At 36.6% G+C, this 22769-nt stretch overlaps 1 protein-coding gene across 4 annotated transcripts in view; it reads left to right on the forward strand.

Annotated features, from left to right (window-relative positions):
• The window catches only part of LOC145684264 (uncharacterized), a 77624-nt gene that overhangs the window by 21201 nt on the left and 33654 nt on the right, over positions 1-22769 (forward strand). For all 4 annotated transcript variants that reach the window (XM_081756393.1, XM_081756394.1, XM_081756392.1 and 1 more), the window contains exons 2-4: positions 6380-6476; positions 15329-15455; positions 20215-20353. In XM_081756393.1, coding sequence (XP_081612519.1) covers positions 6384-6476; positions 15329-15455; positions 20215-20353 — 359 coding nt within the window. In that variant the 5' untranslated portion in view covers positions 6380-6383. The remainder of the gene's footprint in view (positions 1-6379; positions 6477-15328; positions 15456-20214; positions 20354-22769) is intronic.

The following is a 22769-nucleotide window of genomic DNA, read 5'->3' on the forward strand; positions in this document are numbered from 1 at the left end:
AGAAATGATTTGTAAACCCTGCGAGTGAATTTCCACGACAGGTAACACGCATATTATCAATCTGTATGCAATTATTTGGACATGTATCAAGAAAATAAGGGTGGAGAATGCCTTTTTGACGGTCTGTTGTAAACTTGCACGGATTTGTGTATTTACTCACCTTTTACGTAAATCCACAATTAAGTATGAAAATGGATTTTTTTTCCGGCTCGCACTATTGTATACTGATGGTTATTTGGCTCACACAAGTGTTAGAAAAAACTGATTCGAGTAAAGCATCTCTCTTGACAGTGCATTAAGTAGAAAGTTCATTAAATATGAAAGAAATTGCTTGCATAAAATATTAATAAATAGATCAAGATATTTAGAATATTCAATGTAAAGTAAATATTATACATCATACACGATTAATGTAAAACAATGATTGAAATTAACAATAAAGCATAATTTGGAAAAAATAAAGCATAATTAAACAAGAATAAAGAATATGGGTGGCTCTATTCATTAGAATTCAACTCTGTACTAACCTGTGCGTTCCAATAATAATGATCCAATAATTATTAACTTGCCATCGATATTTCAGGCACAATACAAAGTCCCTTTCGTCAGGATGAATTCTAAGCTAAATTGTGAAAACTTAGATTATTCACATTTTATAATGTAACACTTTAATAGCAATAGCCAGTTACTCAGCGTCGGAGTAGTGCAGGATTTCAACAAATGTCGAAAACCAGCCCACTCTTGAAAGGTAAAAGCCAGTGTTTACATCAATATGATTTTAAGACTATACAGTGTAGTGTCTTCACTCTCAGATGTGTTAGGAAAAATAAATGAATAAATAAATAAATAAATAAAAATTACTAGAATTGCAATAGCTAATGAGTATGATATGACTACATTGGAAAAATTGCAGAAACACACACTAACATTTTTAAGGAAGAAATATAGTAATTTGGAAAGGAACCTGAGTCAGTACAAGAATTACTTTGTTGGCAAACTTGTACGTTCATCAAGTATTTTGTGATTGTGAAGAGTCATACGTTGGCATGACGAAAAGAAATATAAATACCTACGTTAAGGAGTACATTAGGGAATCTAAGGAGAACAGAGAATCTTAAGCATTTGCAAAAGTCTTAATACACAGTTCAGGATATTATCGTATTACGACATGCTCCCTCTCACGTTGAAAGAAATGTTTTTCGCGGCATACTATTTCAGAACCAAGAATTCGGGCTTCAGTACTGACAAAAGGAATTATATTGATAAAGATATTATTATTAAGATATGGAATGATATTATTAAAAGTTTTATAAGATTTTTTTTTTAAATTAATAATTCATAAGTTGCTCTTTCTGCATATGGAAATTTGTGTAATAAGTTGAAACGTATATTTTGTAATGTGCATGTATACAGAGAAAGTAAAAATAATGAACCCGATTTCAAAAAACTTATTCTGTGAAATGTAATGAATATATGTAAATTAATTGTGTGACATGTGCTAAGAAATTGAACTGTCAGAGTTTTCTTCGAACATACCACAAGTGTTCCATGTGAACACCTCGCGTAACACGGCACACATCAGGCCAATTTCCTGCGAACTCGTTTCTTTCCCAGTCGACCAGCGTTGCCAGACTCACACCTCGGAATTATTCCAAAACCTGATCGAAATTATGCTAGATTCGGTCAAATTATGCTAGATCCTCATAATTACTAATTCAGGAGTTTTATAAGACAGAAAAAAAAAAACGAAGTTGAGATACTATAACGTAACTTAAAATACGCAGAGCGCAAGGATGCGTGGATAGAACTCAATACTTCACGCACCAAAGCTTTAACTCAACTAAACTAGTGTAGTCTTTGCCAGACTCAATGGCGTATATACCGTATAAATGAATGTAAAGTGTTTGTTTACATATTTTGAAAGAAAATTACCTCGCAGCATAAGCGGAGTTGGGAATTGTCTGCTGGGGAGCTGATTTTTCGTCGGTCTCGGACCTTTCATTTCAGGAATAAAGATGGTCATGAAGTCAGAAATAAAGATGGTGAAGTTGTCAAAAAGTTGGGAGGAAAATGGCCCCCATAGCTCCGCCCATGCCTCGCAGTTAAAGGATTACAAAATTCTGGGTGGAGAAAAAAGAAAAGCCGTTTCTAACTTACTTCGATAAATAAGACTGTATGGATCAATGGAAGAGGATACATTTCTGCCGTTCTTTTTTCTTCCCACGACCAACTTCTTTCTCATCTCCAGGTTTTACGGCTTTTTGATAAACTTGCTGAAATTATGCTAGATTTGGGCAGGATGCTAAAAGCAAGATGCTAGATGCTAAAGACATGCAAATTATGCTAGATCTAGCATCATTATGCTAGATCTGGCAACGCTGTAGTCGACGGATGGCCAGTCGTTTTTCGTGTACGGATGCAGCCGAATCTGTAATGTTCATATCACCTAGGGATGGCGTTCCTCGTAGGTGGATCTTTCCGACATTTGGTACGGAAATGCCGTTGCACACTAATCACAGGCTTGCTTACATGATAATCAAGCATACCGGTATAGAAAGATTTCTGTTCTCCAGTCAACGCCATTTTTCTAAACTGTTCACTACTGACTTAGCGGTAGAAAGTGGAAACTAAACTTTGAAAGAGCCTTTAAAAGCTCATGTCTCTCAATAGCATATGATTATTAGATATCACAGAATAAATTTCTGAAATCGAGTCCATCGTTTCGATTTACTCTGTATATTTAACATATAATTAATGTTGCCATTTAAGTTATTTATATTTCTAAAAGAAATTTTATTATACAGAAGACATTTTTAAAAAATCTGTGTTACAAAAAGTATTTTTTATTGTTTTTTAATTTTTTAATCACCAAATTGTATAAAAGTTTGTTATGGTAACATTGATTGTAAGACTACATTGTACTTAAACGTAAGAAGTCTCTGCGACATTGATGTGAAAGAAATGGGTGCATTGTTCAACGGATTCTTCAAGATTGATCAGAAGACGGGCAAAGACAACCTGAAAAATAGAATACTAATGTATATATACTAAAATAGTGCACTGTTTAGTCATATATATTTATATAATATATAGGAAATAGCTATGCACACATTAATAGTGCGTTTTCGACATTTAGTGAAATACTTACTATTTCGACTTTGAGTTATTGGTTATTGCGACTGAAGTGTTATATTTGAGAATGTGAATAATCTAACTTTTCACACTTTGGCTTAGAGTTCATCCTGATGAAAGGCACTCGTGTATTGTATTTGAAATATCGATCATAAGCTAATGTTTATTAGGTCATTATTATTGGAACACAAAGGTTAGTACAGTGACAATTAAAAAAAAAAAAAAAAAAAAAAAAAGGTTTATATACGTCCAGTTAAGCCTGCTATACCTTATAGGATTTCTCTTACGAGATTTCTTAGGGAAAATTTTATAAAAGATCGTACAGGAAATTTTGTCTTCTCGTGCCATACACACACAGATTTTTCTTTGTTATAACGATTGGCATTGCCAGGTGCTGATCCACAATGCATCGCGGTAAAAATGACGCCTGCTGCAGAACACACCATTACTGCATTCGGAATAATATTATGTACTATATCGCATTTTGTGCAAAATATACTTATTACCTTTAAAAACGATATATGTGCGTAGTTCGACACAATTGCCTTAATAAACTATCTTAAATATCGTGCCCAGATCACTTCGTATCAGGGATGCCACTTTTAGTAATTTCGTACTAGATTTAGTGATTTTACTGTTGAACTAGTGATCTAGTACGTACTTTGAGAAAATCTGCACATTCTAGTGATTTTTGGTATTTCATTTCTGATGCAGAGATACGACAAAGAAAGGGTTCTTCAAATAATAGGAAGAAGTATATTTCAGTTCGAATCAAATACAAAAACTTTCAGTCCTTTATTCCCCTTTGACTAAATGAAACTCCTATTGTAAATGACCGTAGGAAAATAGACACTATCTTTGACCTGCTGTCTCTTTTGTTAACCGAAAAGGGATGGGGTGTGATTGGGAGTTGCTAGAGTGAGTAAGCAGTTTCCTGAAGCAAATGGAGTAATAATTATCCGGCACACTTACGTTTTGTCACGCACACAGGCACAGTCTTTACTTGTTTCCCATAAATTTTAACAATATAAGTAGTATGAATAAAACGTATGCACCAGAAAATAAATAGCAGCAGACAGACAATTTCACCTGTGACACACTTGTTAAGTTGACCACAGTTACATGACGCATTCAATCACACTAAACTTGTCCCATCATTTCGTTTTATTTGTGTAATCAGTGGCGCAGTGGCGTAAGCAAAGGGGTTCGAGGATTGAACTCCATTGTCCAAGGTATTATACAGAAATAAACAGGAGATAATTTCCATAAACTCTTATATGATTTTGCATATTTATACTTTGTTTCTGTATTATTAACCTAACTATTAGGTTCCTAGCTGAGAGACCAAGACAATACGAACAATACTAACAAGGGTTCCTCCAGAAAATTTTGTCCGGAGGCAAAAGCAAATGAGAGTGGGCTCCATTGGGACTTTATTTGCCTTCTTTGTACAAGAGCAGTGGCGCAGCAAATTTGTCTTCAACATTGGGGAGGGGGCAGGTAAGACCGTTCCCATTTTTTTAAAGAGATGTTCAAAATATTTATGAAGTTGGAAAACAATGCTGTAGACGATCAGGAGGGCAGAGTTGTCTTCAACATTGGGAGGCGGGCAGATTTCAGGTTTATTCTGGGGGGCATCAATTTCATCTCACTTTCCTTTGTGGCAATCGGACACAAATAATCACATTTCTCCCCAAAAACGCATTTCAAATCGGATTATTGGGGAAAGAGTCCCCTCAGTTCCAAGATTGGAAGGATATGTCCCCCTCATCCCCCCGTGATTTGCTTTAGTATACAAGAATAACATGTAATTCCAATTTTTATTTATCTTAGCTCGGGTGGGGGGCAAATACATTGAAAGGGTATATAGAAGAAAACAATGAGTACTAATTGCAGTTGTAGTTATCGTTTATCGTTTAGTGATTTTTAGTGATTTTCAAACCTTCGATCTAGTACTAAACGGTGACTGCCTGTTGGCAACCCTGCTTCGTATCGTGGACAAATATGGCAGCTGGCGGGGAGAAAACAAATTTGTTTTCACTTTCTCTCACCTGATGTCGCTTAAGTGTACGGCTTCTCGATGCTCTCGCAACGCGTTTTTATGGCTCATGTGTACGCTTGGAATACGCTGACCCTGTATTTAAATGCGGATGGCTAATCACAACCGCTGCAAACGTGAAAACAATAAAAACGCACAGAATACTTCAGCTCGAGTGTATTTGGTGCGTTTTGGAACAATAGACCGCCTGCTGGTTCGGAATCAGTAAAATATTTCTAAAGGAAGGGGGGGGGGGGGGGAAGGGAAAGACGTGTTGCCAGGCAATTGGATTTTTAGCGAGAAACAGCTGCTTGGAAAATGCTTTGTGCAGAGTATTTGGAACTCTGCTATTATAAAGTATGTGCGTGTATAACAAAATAAAATTTACAAAAATACAGGGAAATTCCGAAAAATTAGCTAATCACAGAAAAATGTATGTAATACAATAGGATTATTTCTCGTGATTCGCATGAATGAGAGTAAAGGTGTGGTAGTAAGGCCTGGAAGCCCTGACTGGTTCACAGTATGATTTACAGCTCTGGCGAAAGTAAAATTACCGAATAGCCATAGCCTAAATCGAAATCTTATATATATATATATATATATATATATATATATATATATATATTAATAAATAGAGCGTTCTCTAAACAAGAGAAATCTCGTAAGATGGTTCGGAAATGACATGCGATCTGATGCCTTACACGTTGAGATTTTGACTCTAGGAAAACTCGTAAGAGACTTCCTAGGATCTATCCTATAGTGTATAGCAGACCTTACTGTCGCTTCGTTAGGTTTAGCATAGGCTAGCTCCAAGCATAACTCTGAGACATCTGTTGAGCATGCAAGGGATGTCAGTTACTGGATATCAGGATATTCATGGGTTGTCCTGTGGGAATTCAGATTTAAGCCGTGCTGTTCTATACAAAACTATACATGGATTCATGGGTTATATGGTTCCTTCATCACAGAATACATGCTTACTACCTTAAGGAGCTGGGTTCCTGGTACAGATTCACTTTAGGAAAGGTTAACTATTGTAGGTATAAATACAGCCTGCGGACATATGCCATACAAATGATAGTGTAGAAAACACCAAACAACCTGTGTTGGGTGGATTGTATGTGAGACGCGTAATTGTAAATTAATATACATAGCAGACATTATTAACAGAAAAAGAAGTAATTTATTTCTTTCATTTACTTACAGCAAGATGTACAAAGAAGTACTAATACAGTGCCCATATGAGAAGGCTCATATGATACTCAAGCATAGGATGCAGTATCATCTTGTGAAGTGTAGAAAGGTAAGGAATACTTTTTGTAGTTAATCCTTTCAGCAGATTTCCTTACAATCGTGAATGCTACTTTCATTTGTCAAAAATGCCAATCAAAGGATTTTAGTCCACAAATTAGCTGCAAGCACATTTGTGAGTGTCGGAATGATAAGTTGTCAGGTACTGAATTGCCATCTGTTGAGTATATTAGAAATCACAACGTTTATAAGTAGTGTGTTCTGCATTCACAATTGTGAGGATATCTGCTAAAAGGGTTAAGGTGCCTCAAATATGGTCGCGTAATAATATTAATTTGATTAGTGAAAGGACATCAAGGAACACGCATTTAATAATTTGAAACTTACGTAATACTCTTCTCTTTGCCGAAAATGAGCATCTGAGTCTTTCCGGGTAGTAAAGACAAAATCAGCAAAGGCCTATGGTCCTAAAAATTCCTCTTATTAGTGCGCTGTGAACGGTCGATTTATAAATGCATTTTATTTTATTTTTAAAGGAAAGACGAACGAATTCGAAAACTGGCTGCCACAGAATAGTTAAGTATTTCGACTGAAAAGACATATTTAATGGGTATGAACAATTATTTTTCGAACATTCAAATAGCACCTAGAATCCTCTCTTGAATTCACCCTTAATCCAGGAACTCCTAATATCTTCGGCAGTGTATGGTATTTCGGAGGACTGTGATACTTCTCTTAAATATTTCGCTGAAGATTTACTTATTTTTGGCATAGAAGACGTAACTAGGTAACTGAAACTATTGAATATTCGATATTCCCTGCATAGTTTTGTTTTGTTCGTTGTACTAATTAAAGAGCTGTTGTACAATAGTTTTTGTTGTAACTAAATAATAGACCTACCTCTGAATTTCGTGTTACCTTCCTCAGTACCCAATTCTGATCGTAGTACTTGAGTTTTTTAATAATCATTGGAAAATAAGATCATACTGGTATTCTCATAATTTTCAAAGCTTTCAACACTGATTGTTTTAAAAAGTCAACTACTGGAAGCAGAATGGGTGTTGAGGAAGGTTACAGAGCTGACCGAAATTAGGAAATTCATCATGGGATACAGAGGCAAGTCTTTTTATTTGTCAGTGGCGTACGCAGAAAATCTTCGATGGAGAGGTTCAATCTCCCAAATTCATATAATTTCAGGTGTTTGTATACATATCATCGTTATCATAGGTATTCTGTCATTATTTGGCGGATTACTTGCTGCAGCTGAGAAACTCCCATGCTCCACGATCTGAAGGTAACCTCTTTGTCTTCACGTACAGTTGTTCTGCATTGATACCGTCCATCAACTACAGCTTACTTTGAACCCTCACTCTCTTTTCTGCTATTATATTCTCTAGCACAGTGGTTCTCAACCTAATTCCTATCACGACCCCCATTTTATCACATCCTCTTGCCAGCGACCCTCTTATAATTTCTGGTTTGTAATAAGCTTGTGTGGGGATTATTAATATATCTATTGCGGAGATTTCACGATATCCATTATTTTTATAATAGTACGTAAAATTCATTTATTGTAAACAGGGAATACAGTATTTTACCTAAGAACGAGTGGATTAAAACCAAATTTATTTAGTTCATTCATATTATATACAAATATCGAATCCGACCCGTCATACTGTTTTAAAATGGAAATTGTTTGAAAATTTTAAAACTTCATAACTCCCTTAATTTTGAGTTATATGATAAAAAAATCTAATTTTGGTTTTAAAAAAAAAGATGGAACAGTTGTTTAAAAAGTTATTGAGTATTTTAATTTTCTTGAGGCCGCCTCTTTGAGTTACCTCATATTATAAATTTGGTGCATTATTGTGCATGTGTTCAGTATCACCAAAAACTGTCAAAAGCAAGTTGTTTATATTTAAAATTTAGGAAACAAATAAAGTCGCACACCAAAAATCTATCTTCATTGTGGCCAGCTTGCTGGAAAAAAAGACTATTTGCTCACACACGTATGTATGTCATTAGCTCTCAATTTTAATTGTATTTCAGTATGCAGTTTTCATTAGTTACGTATCGTACCTCTTTCATTTAAATTGATTTTTAAACAAATCTGCAAAATTAGCAGCAGTTGGACAAAATGGAAAGAAGTGGCAGGAGTATTGTGTGACCTTACCAGGGAACTGTACGAATGGGGTACTCGAGTTGCCGGACGAGGTGCATCACATGTGAAAGAGGATGTAAAAAGATGTCCATATGCAAAATTGTAACGGCTGAGGGCAACATGGACGAGCGTGAGAGGCGGAAGAAGTGGGCCTTACAGTGTGACTTAATAACACAGAAATATGCAGGATCACACGTTTCCTTCCCGAATGGTGAAAGAAATGCATGTCAAATGTATAGGAAGTGGAACATGAGAAGAGGTGCTATATTGTGGGAGATATGGACATCATGGGCGCCATCTTGAAAGTAGCCATCTTGAATTTGAATTCAAAATGTTAAATGAAAAGTGGGGCATGTGGTATATCAATTAAGACTGAATTTTTACCAGAAATGCATTGGTGTGAAAACTGCTATTGTAACTGTCTCGTGAAGTAAAAAAACGAACAGGTAAGAAAGAGCACAGAGATGGGTAAACAAATGTCACATACCCATGAAATAAACCTTAAGAATAAAATATCCAAAGGTAATTAGGTTGAGGCTGACGACTGTTTCTGATTCGTATGTATTGTTTGTTACATTACAAGCCTACAATGATGGAATTTTGGCACGTACGGGTTTAAACACTGGACAACACAAAGAATGTCGGAATAATTGACTGATATTATAATGCTGTGACTTATAGACTTAATTGGTTAATATTATAACATATTGTAATATAAAATATTGTAAATGTGGCTTTTTGTTGCATTACATTTCAATTGTAATTTTAATGTAGATCATTAGAAACTCTCTGGCTAGATGCAAACTAGTTGTGCGTAAGAAACAGAAGTTCCAAACGATAGAGGTCGGACCAGGTAGTACAGAGCCATCTACAACATTCTGTGCTAACAGAGAGAGACTGCGCGAGCGATATGAATAACTGACGTGCGTTAGCAGCAAGTAGAAGAAAATATAGAGACAAGAGAGTGACTAGTGTGAAGTTTAATGTGACCTAGGTCGTTCACTTCCTGGTAAATAAGTGTTATAAATTGACGTTTTGTCTTGTAGTGCTTGAAGTGTAGAAAGTATTTGGGTCCTGTTCGTGAACATGAATCCCCAAGTAGTGGTAGCGTTATTAGTTCGTGAGTTTGGGACGTCCGATGATAATCCCCGTCGAGAAGATCGTAATGCTTTTGAACGCATCAGATGCTTATTAGTAAATAGCGATACGGTGCTCGAAGAATATCAAACGTTACTTATAGACGAATGTCTAGCAGATGAGAATGAGATTGACAGTGAGAGTAGTGGCAGTGACTATCGCGAAGAATCTTGTGTAGCGAATGCGTCAACTCATTCTCCAAAAGATAGCAGTTATGAGCAGAGTAGTAGTTCGTCATACGCCTCTTCTCCACCAAAACAATTTACGAAATGTACGAAGGAACAGTTAGAGAAAACCTATAATTACTGGATTGAGACAGAAAAAAAAAAAAATCCGGTAAAAGAAGAAAAGCATCGTCTGTATTTTCACGGTACAAATTTCTACAGGGGAGTCTGAAGCCCCTTCGTACTTTTGAACGCAACCTCAACAAAACGTCCATCAGTAAAATAAACGACGAGGTGCTATTACGTTTTAAACGAACGCGGGCCATGAATGGAATAATTCACGATCGGACAATTCGAATGTGGGCGATGAATGTAAAGAAAGGCATTGATCCAACTGACACTCTTAACTTCGAGGCATCGTCTTCCTGGGTAGCAAAATTTAAAAAGCGTAACAATATTGTGTCACGCAAAATTACGCACTCCGTGTCCAAATCTGCCAAAAGTGAGCAAGAATTACAGAGAACTGCTGACGTGTTTGTCGAGGAAACAAAGGCTATAGTCGTGGAAGAAAACCTCAATTTAGGCCAAGTGGTTAACACAGATCAAAGTGGATTTGATAAGGAACTGCATTCAGGCAGAACACTGGCAACTAAAGGCGTTAAACGGGTGTATTCTAGCATTGGATCACCGATAGCAGTTACGCACTCTTATATGATAATGCCGATTAAAGCGATGAATGGTAAACTGTTATCACCATTATTTCTAATATCTCCTGAACCTACAGGTAAATTCCCCGCGAATATGCGAGACACTCCTTCGAATATCAAGGCATTTGCTCGAAAAACTGCAAATATGAGCAAGAATGATCTGAAGTTATTTTTCCAAGACGTATTTTGCCCAACTGTGTCGGAAAATGGCCTTTTGCTGCTTGTTGATTCGTGGTCTTGTAACAAAGATGCACAATTGATACATTCTGCTGTTCCAGATAATGTTTTCTTTCACAAACAACTCATACCCCCAAATGCACTGGGCTTATTCAACCTCTAGACGCCGGCGGGAGCTGATGTGGTTCGGATTCCACGTTAATCAGTAGGTCCACGTCTCATATAGCCTCGCTGCTGAACGGGACGTTAAACTCAAAATCAACTCAACTCAACCTCTAGACGTTGGATTCTTTCGCACTTACAAGCAGTATGTACGATTTATCACTGACGCCGCATTGAACATTGATGGGTTTCGTATCTGGCATCGAGACTTCATCGGTCTTCAAGCTTTCACTCATTTTCAATTACGTGCTTCCTGGTTCATTAAGTTTATTAAGTATGCCTTCTACGTAGCTGGATATCTTGAAGAACATTCGGGAAAATTCCAAACTCCAATGACCTTTAGTTTTGATTTTGACATAGGAGCAGAATGTCAGGAAGATCAGTGTACTAAACCCAGCTTCGTCAGGTGTGCACACTGCGAAAATGTCTTTTGCTTCCAGCACATTCTTATCGATACCCTCCACATCAACTGTGTCTCATAGACTGGTACGGTATCTTTTTGCGCCTATATATGTATTTACTTGTAATTGCCTATGTTATAATTCATGTTATTGTATTTCAAACGACTCACAGTGTAATGAAACGTGTTTTAGGCAAGTAAGTATATTGTTCACAGACAAACAGCAATCTTTATCCCCTGCAACATTCCCAGTGAATTGCATGTGAACACACTTTTTGTACTCTTCTTGTACAGGCGCATCCAGTGACTACATTCTGCGAATGGTTTAGATAATATGGTTTTCCACATGATCACTGTCATATGCGTACAGTATATCTTTTTGTCATGTATTCTTTGCTGGACAATTGACTTGTACCTTAACAGGACTCACATGAAACATCGGTTATGTTGCCTATGTCCATATATAACCTCCAGACGTTGTTGCATGTTCGTATTTCTCAACTCACAATAAAGAAACTATAAAATTATTCGCACCAATGCATTTCTGGTAAAATTTCAGTCTTAATTGATATACCACATGCCCCACTTTTCATTTAACATTTTGAATTCAAATTCAAGATGACTACTTTCAAGATGGTAGTCCCATGATGTCCATATCTCCCACAATATAGCACCTCTTCTCGTGTTCCACTTCCTATACATTTGACGTGCATTTCTTTCACCATTCGGGAGCGAAACGTGTGATTCTGCATATTTCTGTTATTAAGTCCCACTGTAGGCCCCACTTCTTTCGCCTCTCACGCTCGTCCATGTTGCCCTCAGCCGCTAGAATTTTGCATATGGATATCTTTTTACATCCTCTTTCACATGTGATGCACCTCGTCCGGCAACTCGAGTGCCCCATTCGTACAGTTCTCTGGTTAGACTACTAATTCGCTTTAAAGGAAAAGTATACTAAGCAGCACTGAAAGCTGCCTTATTATACGGAGCGGAATGTTGGACGACGAAGAAAAGAAAGGGACAGAAGTTGAATATTGTGAAGATGAAGATGCTACAGTGAATGTGTGGAATAACGCGAAAGGACAGAATTAAGAATAAAGTAATCCGGGAACAGTAAAGGTGAGATCAGTAGTAGAAGAGCTACAAGAAAGTAGACTGAGGTGGTTTGGACATGTAAGAAGACAACCTTGAAATACGTAGCTCACCAAGTGGATACCATAGAACCAAATGGAAAACGAGCTCGAGGCCGACCAAAGAAGAAGCGGGCAGATTATGTGAAGAGCGACATGTTACATTGTGGTGTCACAGTGTAAAATGACACTGTAGAAACAGTTGGGGGACAGCGATCCGAAAAACTGACCCTAGCTAAATAGGAAAAAGTGTTAAAAGTAGTTCGATCATAATTTGTTCGACTACAAGGGAATTTGCATTAAAACTTCATTGTTTTTCAACTGAACACATGAAAAAAAAAAAAAAAAAAAAAATGCAAAATTAAATTCTGAGAAATGGAATAAAAAAATAAATATGAGTTTCGCAGAACTACTGACAAAGGGGATAAGGAATGCAGAAACAGTTCAGTGCAATTAAAGTTCTATTGGACGCAATTAATTGTTGTATCTTTAACAAATTATATAAACCTGTGTCAAATCATATCCTTAAATACGAGTAAAGTCAGAAAATCAGTTTCCCCTCTTTTTCCGAGAAATTATGAAGAATTGGGCAAACAGAACATCGGTTTAATACAAAAGCGTCATTTGCTGACATACAACCAAGATCTCTGCAGAGAGCGTTATCGCAGTACTAGTAGAAGTTCGGATGAGCGGCAGACATGTAGGCGTTGTCAAATATTCCTTAGTGGTATTGTGGAACATTGACAGGACTAGATTGTGTTATTCACAGGAAGCGGTGTGGCCTTCTGATATCTTGCGTTCTTCTTTTGGATGACAATGCGAGACCATACTTGGCGGCGTCAGCGCAAAATCATTTTTCCACCCTCGGTTGGGAGCGCAGTGCCTATCCGCCGCACAATCCGGATCTCGCACCCAGCGGCTTCCATCTTTATCTGACATTGAAGAAGTAATGTCTTAGTGGAAGGCACTTTGGAACCAATAACGAGGTGAAAATAGGCATGAAGGAGTTTTTCCGGATGCAGTATCTTGTAAAGGAGTATGACAAATGTATCAACGTCCTTGGTTCTTATAGAAAAATAAATAAAGTTTGTTCTTTATTTTCACGTTATGCTATTCGTTTGCATAAACACCTATGTCATAGCTGCCAGGGGGAAATTTATTTTCCGAAAATCTTCGTGTGCTACCCAAAATATCCAAGAATGTCATTGTAAAAATCAGAAAACTATACTTACGTACTAATGTCCTCCGTCACCTTCAATGTAGTCCTGTCTGGCATGTATTCAACGATTCCAGCGTTGTTCCCACGTTGGAAAACACTCCTGGAATTCCGCAGGGTAAAGAGTGGACCTGTAATTCTACTTGGATGTCTTTAGTAGAGTCAAAACATAGCCCTTTCAATGCAAGTTTCATCTTCGAGAACACTCAGAAGTCGTACGGGTCTAGGTCAGGAGAGTAGGGAGGGAGGGAAACCGTTGCCATGTTGTTTATAGCCAGGAATTCCGTTGCAGCGACTTAGATGTGCGCGAGCGCGTTGTCATGGTGCAGCAACCAGTCTTTCGTTTGCCATAGCTCTGGCCGTTTGTGCCGAACACATTTCCTCAGTCTCTTCGAAACCTCGCAGTAAAACTTCCCGTTGACATTCCGACCAGCTGGAACAAACTCCTAATGCACAATTCCTCGAATGTCGAAGAAAATGATCAGCATCGACTTGACATTGGTTCGAACTTGTCGAGGTTTTTTTCGACCTTGGAGAGGATGGCGTTTTCCATTGTAATGATTGCTGCTTTGTTTCGGGGTCATGACCATAGACCCAAGATTCATCACCTGTAATAACTCTGGATAAGATGTTTTGGACACTCTTAAACACTTTGTTGCAGCTCAGTGCACGTGTGGATCATGATTTTTTTTTTTTTTTTCGGTGCTAAGAAGGCGAGGGACAAACTTCGCTGAAATTTCCCTCATGTTCAGTTCATCGGATAGAATTCGTTGACGTGTACCGGACGACAGTCGAAGATCGTTACAGACATCGCGAATTGTCTGCCTTCTGTCTTCGCAAGTCACATCACGCACTTTCATGATCATTTCCGGTTTTGTGCATGTTAACGGTCGACCATAATGTTTGTCATCTTCCACATATTCGTGGCCTTCTTTGAAACTATTAAACCACGCTATCAAATGTTCTTACTTGACTCAATGCACTCTCACCAAATGCCTCTTTTAGCATGCGGTGGGATTCGGCTGCAATTTTCTTCAACTTGATACAGAACTTGATGAAGATCCGTTGATCCTTAACATCAGCCATTTGTCAAATCGCAGAAGCACTGAAACACGTCCTGACATGCACAACTATACGTCATAATGCACAGCTCTACGTCATAACTGAATGCGCCAAAGATAACGCAACTTCGTGGTGTAGTAGCTAATACATGTACGTCGTGACATCTAGCGGCGGAATGTAGCAATTCTCGGATATTTTGGGTAGCACCTTGTATGTAACTTACTAGGAAATACTAAATATACTATTACTCTACAGAAAAGGAATTAAACTTGAAGCGCTTTCACTGAATTTACCACCAGAGACTGAACACTTCATCCTGCACCTCCTTCCCTATTTGATAAAGCATCTAGTGAAAGTGTGTATATCACTAGATACTTTTGTGATACAGAAGAATGTATTTACTATTATTTGGTAGGCAGTTTGTTTCTTATGTTCCTGTCAGGATTTCTTTTCGGACAATTTGAGCTACTCTGCGACTCTTTTAGTAGTTAGCTTGCACTAGTATTTCAGTTTGGATTTCTCATTTAATAAAATAAGAATGATGGTATTGCCTTTGAAAGTTAGTGTAAAAATATTTTCTTATTGCAGAATCACCCTACCTCTGAAATGAAAGTCTGTCCTTTTGATTCAACACACCATGTACCTGCTCCTGAGTTCAGATACCATCTAGAAAATTGTACAAATCGAGGGGTCGTTGAGAACTTTGTCTACGTAGGTAAGTTCTTAAGGTTTTCGTTCATCTTATTTGAATTGCAGCAAGTTTTATTATTTTTGTGTCTCCGGCTCTCTGTGGGTTGAGATTAAAATCACACTCATGTGCTGGAGAGGAACTAGCTTGTTCTAACTTGTATTTCAAATCTTTAAATTTTAATGAGTTACACACGAAATATATTTACAGTTTTTATTTGTAATGCAAACGCAAGTTGAATTTTCTTGTAGAAACAGTGAATGTTTAGGCATGATTTGATAACTGATATGTTTGGTTTGTAGTTTATCACATTAATTTTCAAACAACACAAAGTATGAACAGTTTAAGCTCATATTTCTGTTTTCTTTGTTTTGATTAACAAATTTTGAAGATAAACTAATGGTTCGATGATGCAGTCCTTCAATAAACAAATCAACAATATCACTATCCACTTTTCACATATGATCATCAATAATAATAATCAGATGTAGTTCATGTTGTTAAAAATCTTTCATCCGTAAAAGTTCTTTGTGAAATTGTACTAGAACTGGCGTCGTATATAAATGTTCTTACCATTTTGCATAGTATCAGTATATCTTACGAAATTTTGTATTTATCACACCAGACAGCAATCATTTCACAAAATATTTTATCACATTTACTAAACATTGTTCGGCGTAAGCTCTAAACTGCGATAAACAAAGCCACGTGAAACTAAATCTCGCTGATTTGCTGTTGTCCTACCGACGCTTGTACTCCTCCGCAAAATAGTTCATGTGATTGGATTATTACTTTTACTATGAAGCTTCATATAAAACTGCTATATTATTATAAATGACAAAAATATAATACGGATTATCTGATAATACTGCAATCAAGTATGGCTAATGAAACAATAGAAATAAACACTAAGCATGCGCAGTAATTATGGCGCCAACTCAACTGTGAACGGGTGTTCTGCTTCTTTTAAGTCTAGACGTCTGACATGAATCTCGGTTCCGCGAATGTTGTGGTGAACCTTTGCTCACTAAGCAACAATTATTTATTTACCAGCGAAATTAAAATACTTTTTTTTTTTTTTTTTAATCTTTCGAGTTTTTTTTTTTCTTTCTTTTCTGCTGCTGCTGTAAGTATCTGAACAACATGAGAAAGTATTGTCAAAATGCACGTGTGTAATTTGCTCCTCCCCATGGGGAGTGGAAGTGATACATCACTAGCCAATCGTATTTGTGACAAGAGGGAGGATACAAATATTTTGTTTATCGGAGTTGAGCTTACGCTGAACAGGGAATAGGTCCATCGATAATATATGTGAATGGATGTTTCCACGGCATATTCATGGTGAACACTAACACATTGTTTGAAGTGCCTCACAGGTTTAAGAAGTTTTATTAAATATCGATGATTTATTTGAAAATTTCTAGTTTGAGTCTAATAGTTGAAAACTGTTTATTTTATTAAACGAATGACTGCAAACAGTTTGTTTGTTAATAGAATAGTTGAAAACAGGTTAAAGTTGAACGGCTAGTAGTGGAACACTTTTCTTATCACAGTATTTCCACTTGACAATGTTTAGCTAATTTCTTTCGTAGAAAATTTCTAGTTTGAAAATTTTTGTTTAAACATGTTTAGTTCGAGAAATTTTGATTGGAAAGAAAACCAAATTTACAGAGGTGTGTGTATGTGTCGTAGAAAACATTTTACTTTTTTTGACAGTACTCAAATTTGAGAAGTCGTCTTATATATCCGTTCCGAAATTTAAGAGAAGTTCACCAGGATACCTATTCCCCTTTCAAGAGAATGAGTACCTAATGCATCCATATAATAACATGATGTACAAAATAGGATAAATAAGGTCAACTCCTACCCTGTGGTAGAACGTAATACAGTGTGTCCGCAAAGCTGCGCAACCCAAAGTTTGATTGCATATATATTTTGAACTAAGAACGATAAAGACTTGAGATTTGAAACGAATGCAAGCATATTCTGTGTAGGTATTTGTGAGATCATGACTAATGTTGGAATTCGTAACTTTTTTGTGAAGTAACGAAAGAAAACACCGAAAGTGTAAAATAAAAAAACATACAAAATGAAGAAAATCAATATTCAGTTGTGGAAAACGGATATCCTGCGAGTGAATCTCTGTGTATATGTGCAGTATGCATCAACATTTATCCAGTGGTGTGAAAATGTGACAAACTTGATGTGGTGTTGCCATGTAAAACAAAGCTATTTAATGTAAGTCCGTATTTTTTTTTCTTCTTTCTTTTGACCGAAACGTGGCCCTTGTCAACACTGTTGTTGTAAAATTACTGCACAGGCGTGTTTTAGGTTAATTAATGATAAGCAATGAGAATGTACACATAATTGATAAGCTGAGATTTTATGCAAAAAAAAATTGCGATCTCGCGATAAAACACATATCTTGTATTAATTTTACAACATTGTTGACAGGGGCCGCGTTTCTCTCAAAAGAAAACACTCATTTTACGGACTTGCATTAAATAGCCTTTTTCATGACAACACTGCATCAATTTTGTCATATTTTCGCACCATTGGATTAACGTTGATGCATACTGCACATATACACAGGGATTCACATGTACATTATTCGGTACTTCCTTTCGTTACCACACAAAAACGTTACAAATTCCAACATTGGTCATGATCTCACAAATATCTACACAGAACACACTTACATCTGTTTCAAGTCTGAGATCTTTATCGTTCTTAGCTCAAAAGATACACGCAATCAATCAGGGTTGCGCAATTTTACGGACACACTATACTTACTTTTTTTTTTTGACAATTTTTTTTTTTTAACCCATAAATGGGGACAAACTGAACCAGCCAAATTTACAGTGGTATTTATTTGAGTCCTATAGAGCATTTAGCAATTTCTATTTTTTATTTTTTTAATTCATAAATTTGAGTTGTTGTCCAATATACCCTCCCAAAAGTTATGCATCAAAATACCATGTCCTATAAAAGGGAATGAACCCCTTTAATCAATCATATAACATATGTGATAAAGCCTCGTCAAAGAAATTAGGTCAATAACCGATCACATGGCGAACACGTGGTAATATGTCTCTTTTTGGCAATTTTTACTCATGGATAAACTGGACCAACCAAACTTATATAGGTACTAGAAAACGTTTACCATTTTTTTTTCTTAAATTCCCAAATTTAAGAGAGGTGCGTCAATGTACCCGTGTCTTATACATCGTCTGTATTCATCCATTTAACCATCTATATCTATATTAGAATGCTAGGTTTATTCGTTTGTGGTCAAGAAAAGTTTATATGTTTGTGACCAGTCCTTTTGACAGTGAGTTCTCGAAAACCATGGACTCTAGAAAGGTGCCCTTTTCACTGATCGATTACAAATTTTGTGTAGATTGTTTAGTTCTAATTGAATATTTTTTTTTAAATGTCGTTATTTCTTTATTTAAAAAGTAAAGCACCATATCCTACGAGTTATACACCCTAATACCACACATTTGTATACGGGGTTAGTATATCTCTCCGGCTTTTGTTCATGGCCAAATGATACTGTAAAACGAAGGATAACCATTTCCCCATTCTAAGATAAGTCTTTATTTTGCCTAATAAACACCATATATCACTGACATAATTAATTGTGTGTGTAATGTATTTGCTTATTACATACTGCATGCAAGAAGAAAGAAACCCTGATTATCCATGAATTAGAAACTCTAAGCAGAAATAGGCTCAAATCTTGCAAACGGTGCGAGATATTGAAAAAATCTCTCCTTTATAGTACATCTTGCGGATTTTTAACAACACGTCTTGTGTTTGTAAAGACACATGTACATATGTTATGAGAAATGACAAGGAGATTCATGCTCATATGTGAGTGATGTGCTGTTCAGCGCAGGTTCAGCTAGTATAAGGTAATAAAGACTCATCAAAGATGGCAAATGAGGTTAATAACCTAACATGTGGTACAACGTAATGCTTCGTTTATATTTGTGGCAATTTTTTTACCCATAGAAGGAAACAAACTGATCAACCAAATTTACAGTATTATACAGGGTGGCCCAAAAGTAGATTACACCCTTGCATTGATCAAGTATAACGTTCTGGATTAAGGATTTATTTGCTTTGACTGTTCCGGGTTTAAGTTATAAGAAAAAAGATGTTAAGAACAAATGATAAAGAAACTAGGTCTATCTGTTTGATAACAATTAAGAAATGATATTAAATACAGTTCGGGACTGTATACCTGGTTTTGGGCCACCCTGTATATTTGGATTCTAAAGAACGTTTATCATATTTTGTTTTTTGACGATTTCTAAATTTTGAAAGGTATGCGTTAATGTGCCCGTGTCTTATGAAAGGGAATCGACCCCTGTACTCATCGGTATAACCATTTAAAATAATAAAGGCTCATCAAAGGTAACGAAATAGATCAAAAATCTCCAAAATTTGAGTTATTTGGTAACTCTTTACCTATAACAGGGAATGAGATAGATCAACCGAACATACACCAGTCCTATACTACTATACCAAATTTTTAAATTTGGCAATTTCAAAAATTTAAAAGGGATGGCCCTATGTACTCCCTGCCAAAATCAAGGTGATATTAACCCCTATTATTAGGTCACGTGACGTCTCAGCCATTTAGAGGCAACTATTGCAAAATCGGCCAAACGACATCAGTAGTATCATGAGTACATTGAGGGTTTATTTATGACTTTTTACATTAATTGCTTACATTAATAATGTACCTGCCGTCTTTTGACATATATATCTATTTCAGCTGATGACACACCGAGATCTGTAGCCCCTCCTAATCCTACGAAGATTGACATCCCGCCTTGCGAAGAGAGCTGGGATGATGTTGATCCTAAGAATACCTATGATCCCTCCAAGAGAATCTCGGCTCAACCAGTATACAGGTAAAGCTATCATATTGTGTCATTTTTGAGTCTTGTTAGTAGTTTGATTGTTTTTAAGAAAACTTCGCCATTAATTTGGTTAGGCTGTCATGAGATCTTTGTTGGGCCATGCTTCTAGTTGATTATCTGTACACAAGGTTGAAAGAAAGTTCCTTATATATATATATATAAGGAAAAAGATGAAAAGATGTTGAAAAAGATGTTCAAATTGTTTTAAACCGGTTTTAAAACACTGACACACACACACACACACACACACACAAGCATGTTTTAAACATTTTGAACAGTTTAGAACATGATCTTAAACATATATTTCAAAATCTTGTTATAACTTATTCGTTAAGACTTTTTGCACTTTACTTGCAATCGACCTTTCCATTTATTTTATCCTCGTTAAGACTACACTGTGTTGGGTAGAGAATATTTCAGTATAGATTAGTAATTCTCAACTTACTTGATATCGCGACCCCCTTTTATTAAATCCTCTTGCCAGTGACTTTCATAAGTACTTTCTTGGTTGTGATAAGCTTTTTAGGTAGATTTTAAAATCTACCTGCTATGGACATGTCACACAATCTATCAATATAAATATACATGATGAAACAAAAGTCCTCACCATCCTTGTGTATTGAGAACGGGTTGAGGGAGATGATAAAAGTTGGAAGTGGTCTGACACATCAGATGCTGCTATCAAGCGTCATGGCGGCCATCTTTGGTATTCCAAATGCAAAGGGAGTCATGTTACATGTTTTAAGGCTAGAATTTTACCAGAAGTACGCTTGTGCGGTTATTGTAGCCCTAAAACAAGTCATTTCGGCTTCTGAAAGTTTCCTAATTATGCCCTTAGATGCTAAGTTCGCGTTTCGTGCAGGCGGATGAGATTTTAGTTGCAAAATTTGATTACTATTTCAGAACACTGATGCTAATAAAATTATTTTAAAATAGTACATTTTCGAAAAGTAATGTTTGAAGCACACTTTATGTTGCGGTAACGTTAGAATATTTTCTGCAAGCCTGTGTAATTGGTTGTTTATTAAGTCAATAATTTATTGAAGAAAAGTAATATGGAGCGCTCAGAGCATAATGGATCTGTCCATTTTCATTAAAATTAAATTTTGCTCAGCAAATGAAGTCTATTTCCAAACGTAGTATCTTCGCAGTCAAGAGTCTGAAATAAATGTAACTAAAACCACGTGAAAGATGTGGGATAGTTTCATATGACAGACGCCGTCAGTGAGGCAGGAGGGCAGCCGCCCTCACCCTGAATTTGAGATTTTGGTGGGCCAGTAAGGCAGTTTTAAAAATCTTTTGATAAGCAAAGTTCAAGAAAACAAGCTTGAGGTGCTTACCCCGAATAAATACGGAGGAAATACAGATGATCAAAGCTGGAAAGTTGCTTAGGACCAATTTCCAGAATTTTAAGCAGGCTTGAAACTCGAAAGTATGGCCACCTTTAGAATCCCTGGGCCAAAAAAATATACAAGAGAGCAATATAGACCTATAGCTCCTTACGGCCAATGGAAATGGATTATGACTGATCAAAATCCGTATTTATTCGAGTAAGGACTACAGTTTTCTTCTGTTTTACTTTGCTCAGCAAAAGGTTTCTAAATCTGCATTACTGCCCCCAAAATCTGAAATTCAGGGTAGAGGCGGATAACCTCTAAGTGGACGACCCTCTCTAGCGCCAATAATATAAAACTCTAGATTGCAACTTGTCACGTAGTTTTTCTTTCTTTCATTTTGGATTCGTGATTGCGAAGATAAGACGTTTTCCGTCAGTGTATTCTTTGACTCACCTTGCATTTATTTATCGTAATTATGCATCATTGACTATGGCATTCAGAGCTTCACTTGTTAATCATTCCCACGCTGCAGAGTACACAATATAATGTTAATATCTTAAATTTATGAGCAAGGAGGGAAAAATTAGCCCTCCTTTTCCCCCGTTTCATCAACGCCCTTATCTAGCGGGTGTCCTATGAAACTAGTCCACACTATTTCACGTGTTTTTTGTTTAATTTATTTCGGACTCTTGGCTACGAAGATACTACGTTTGCTGAGCAAAAGTGGACCTTTCTGAAAATGGACTTGGATCCCTTTGCTCTGAACCCCCCATATCTAAAAATATTTTTAAGAAATTAAGTTGGAGCCAAATTTATCCTGCAACCCAAGTTTGTACGAAACGCATAAAATTAATTTGTTTAGTTTCATTATTTACAGTTTTGCATGAGTAGCAAGGCTATATGAGACAGGGCTTATTGTTTAAAGTGCGATCCGAACTGCTGATTTTGAAATTTTATGTCGGATCGCAGTCAAAATCTATACAGCAAATTCCGGACGTCTCGTGCCTCTACCCCGCGCCTTGTAGTGTGGTTCACACATACAGACAAAGAAAGAAATGTAGATCAAGTCG

Source organism: Thermobia domestica, chromosome 4 (assembly GCF_964235325.1).
Source record: "Thermobia domestica chromosome 4, izTheDome1.hap1.1, whole genome shotgun sequence".
Lineage (NCBI taxonomy): Eukaryota > Metazoa > Arthropoda > Insecta > Zygentoma > Lepismatidae > Thermobia > Thermobia domestica.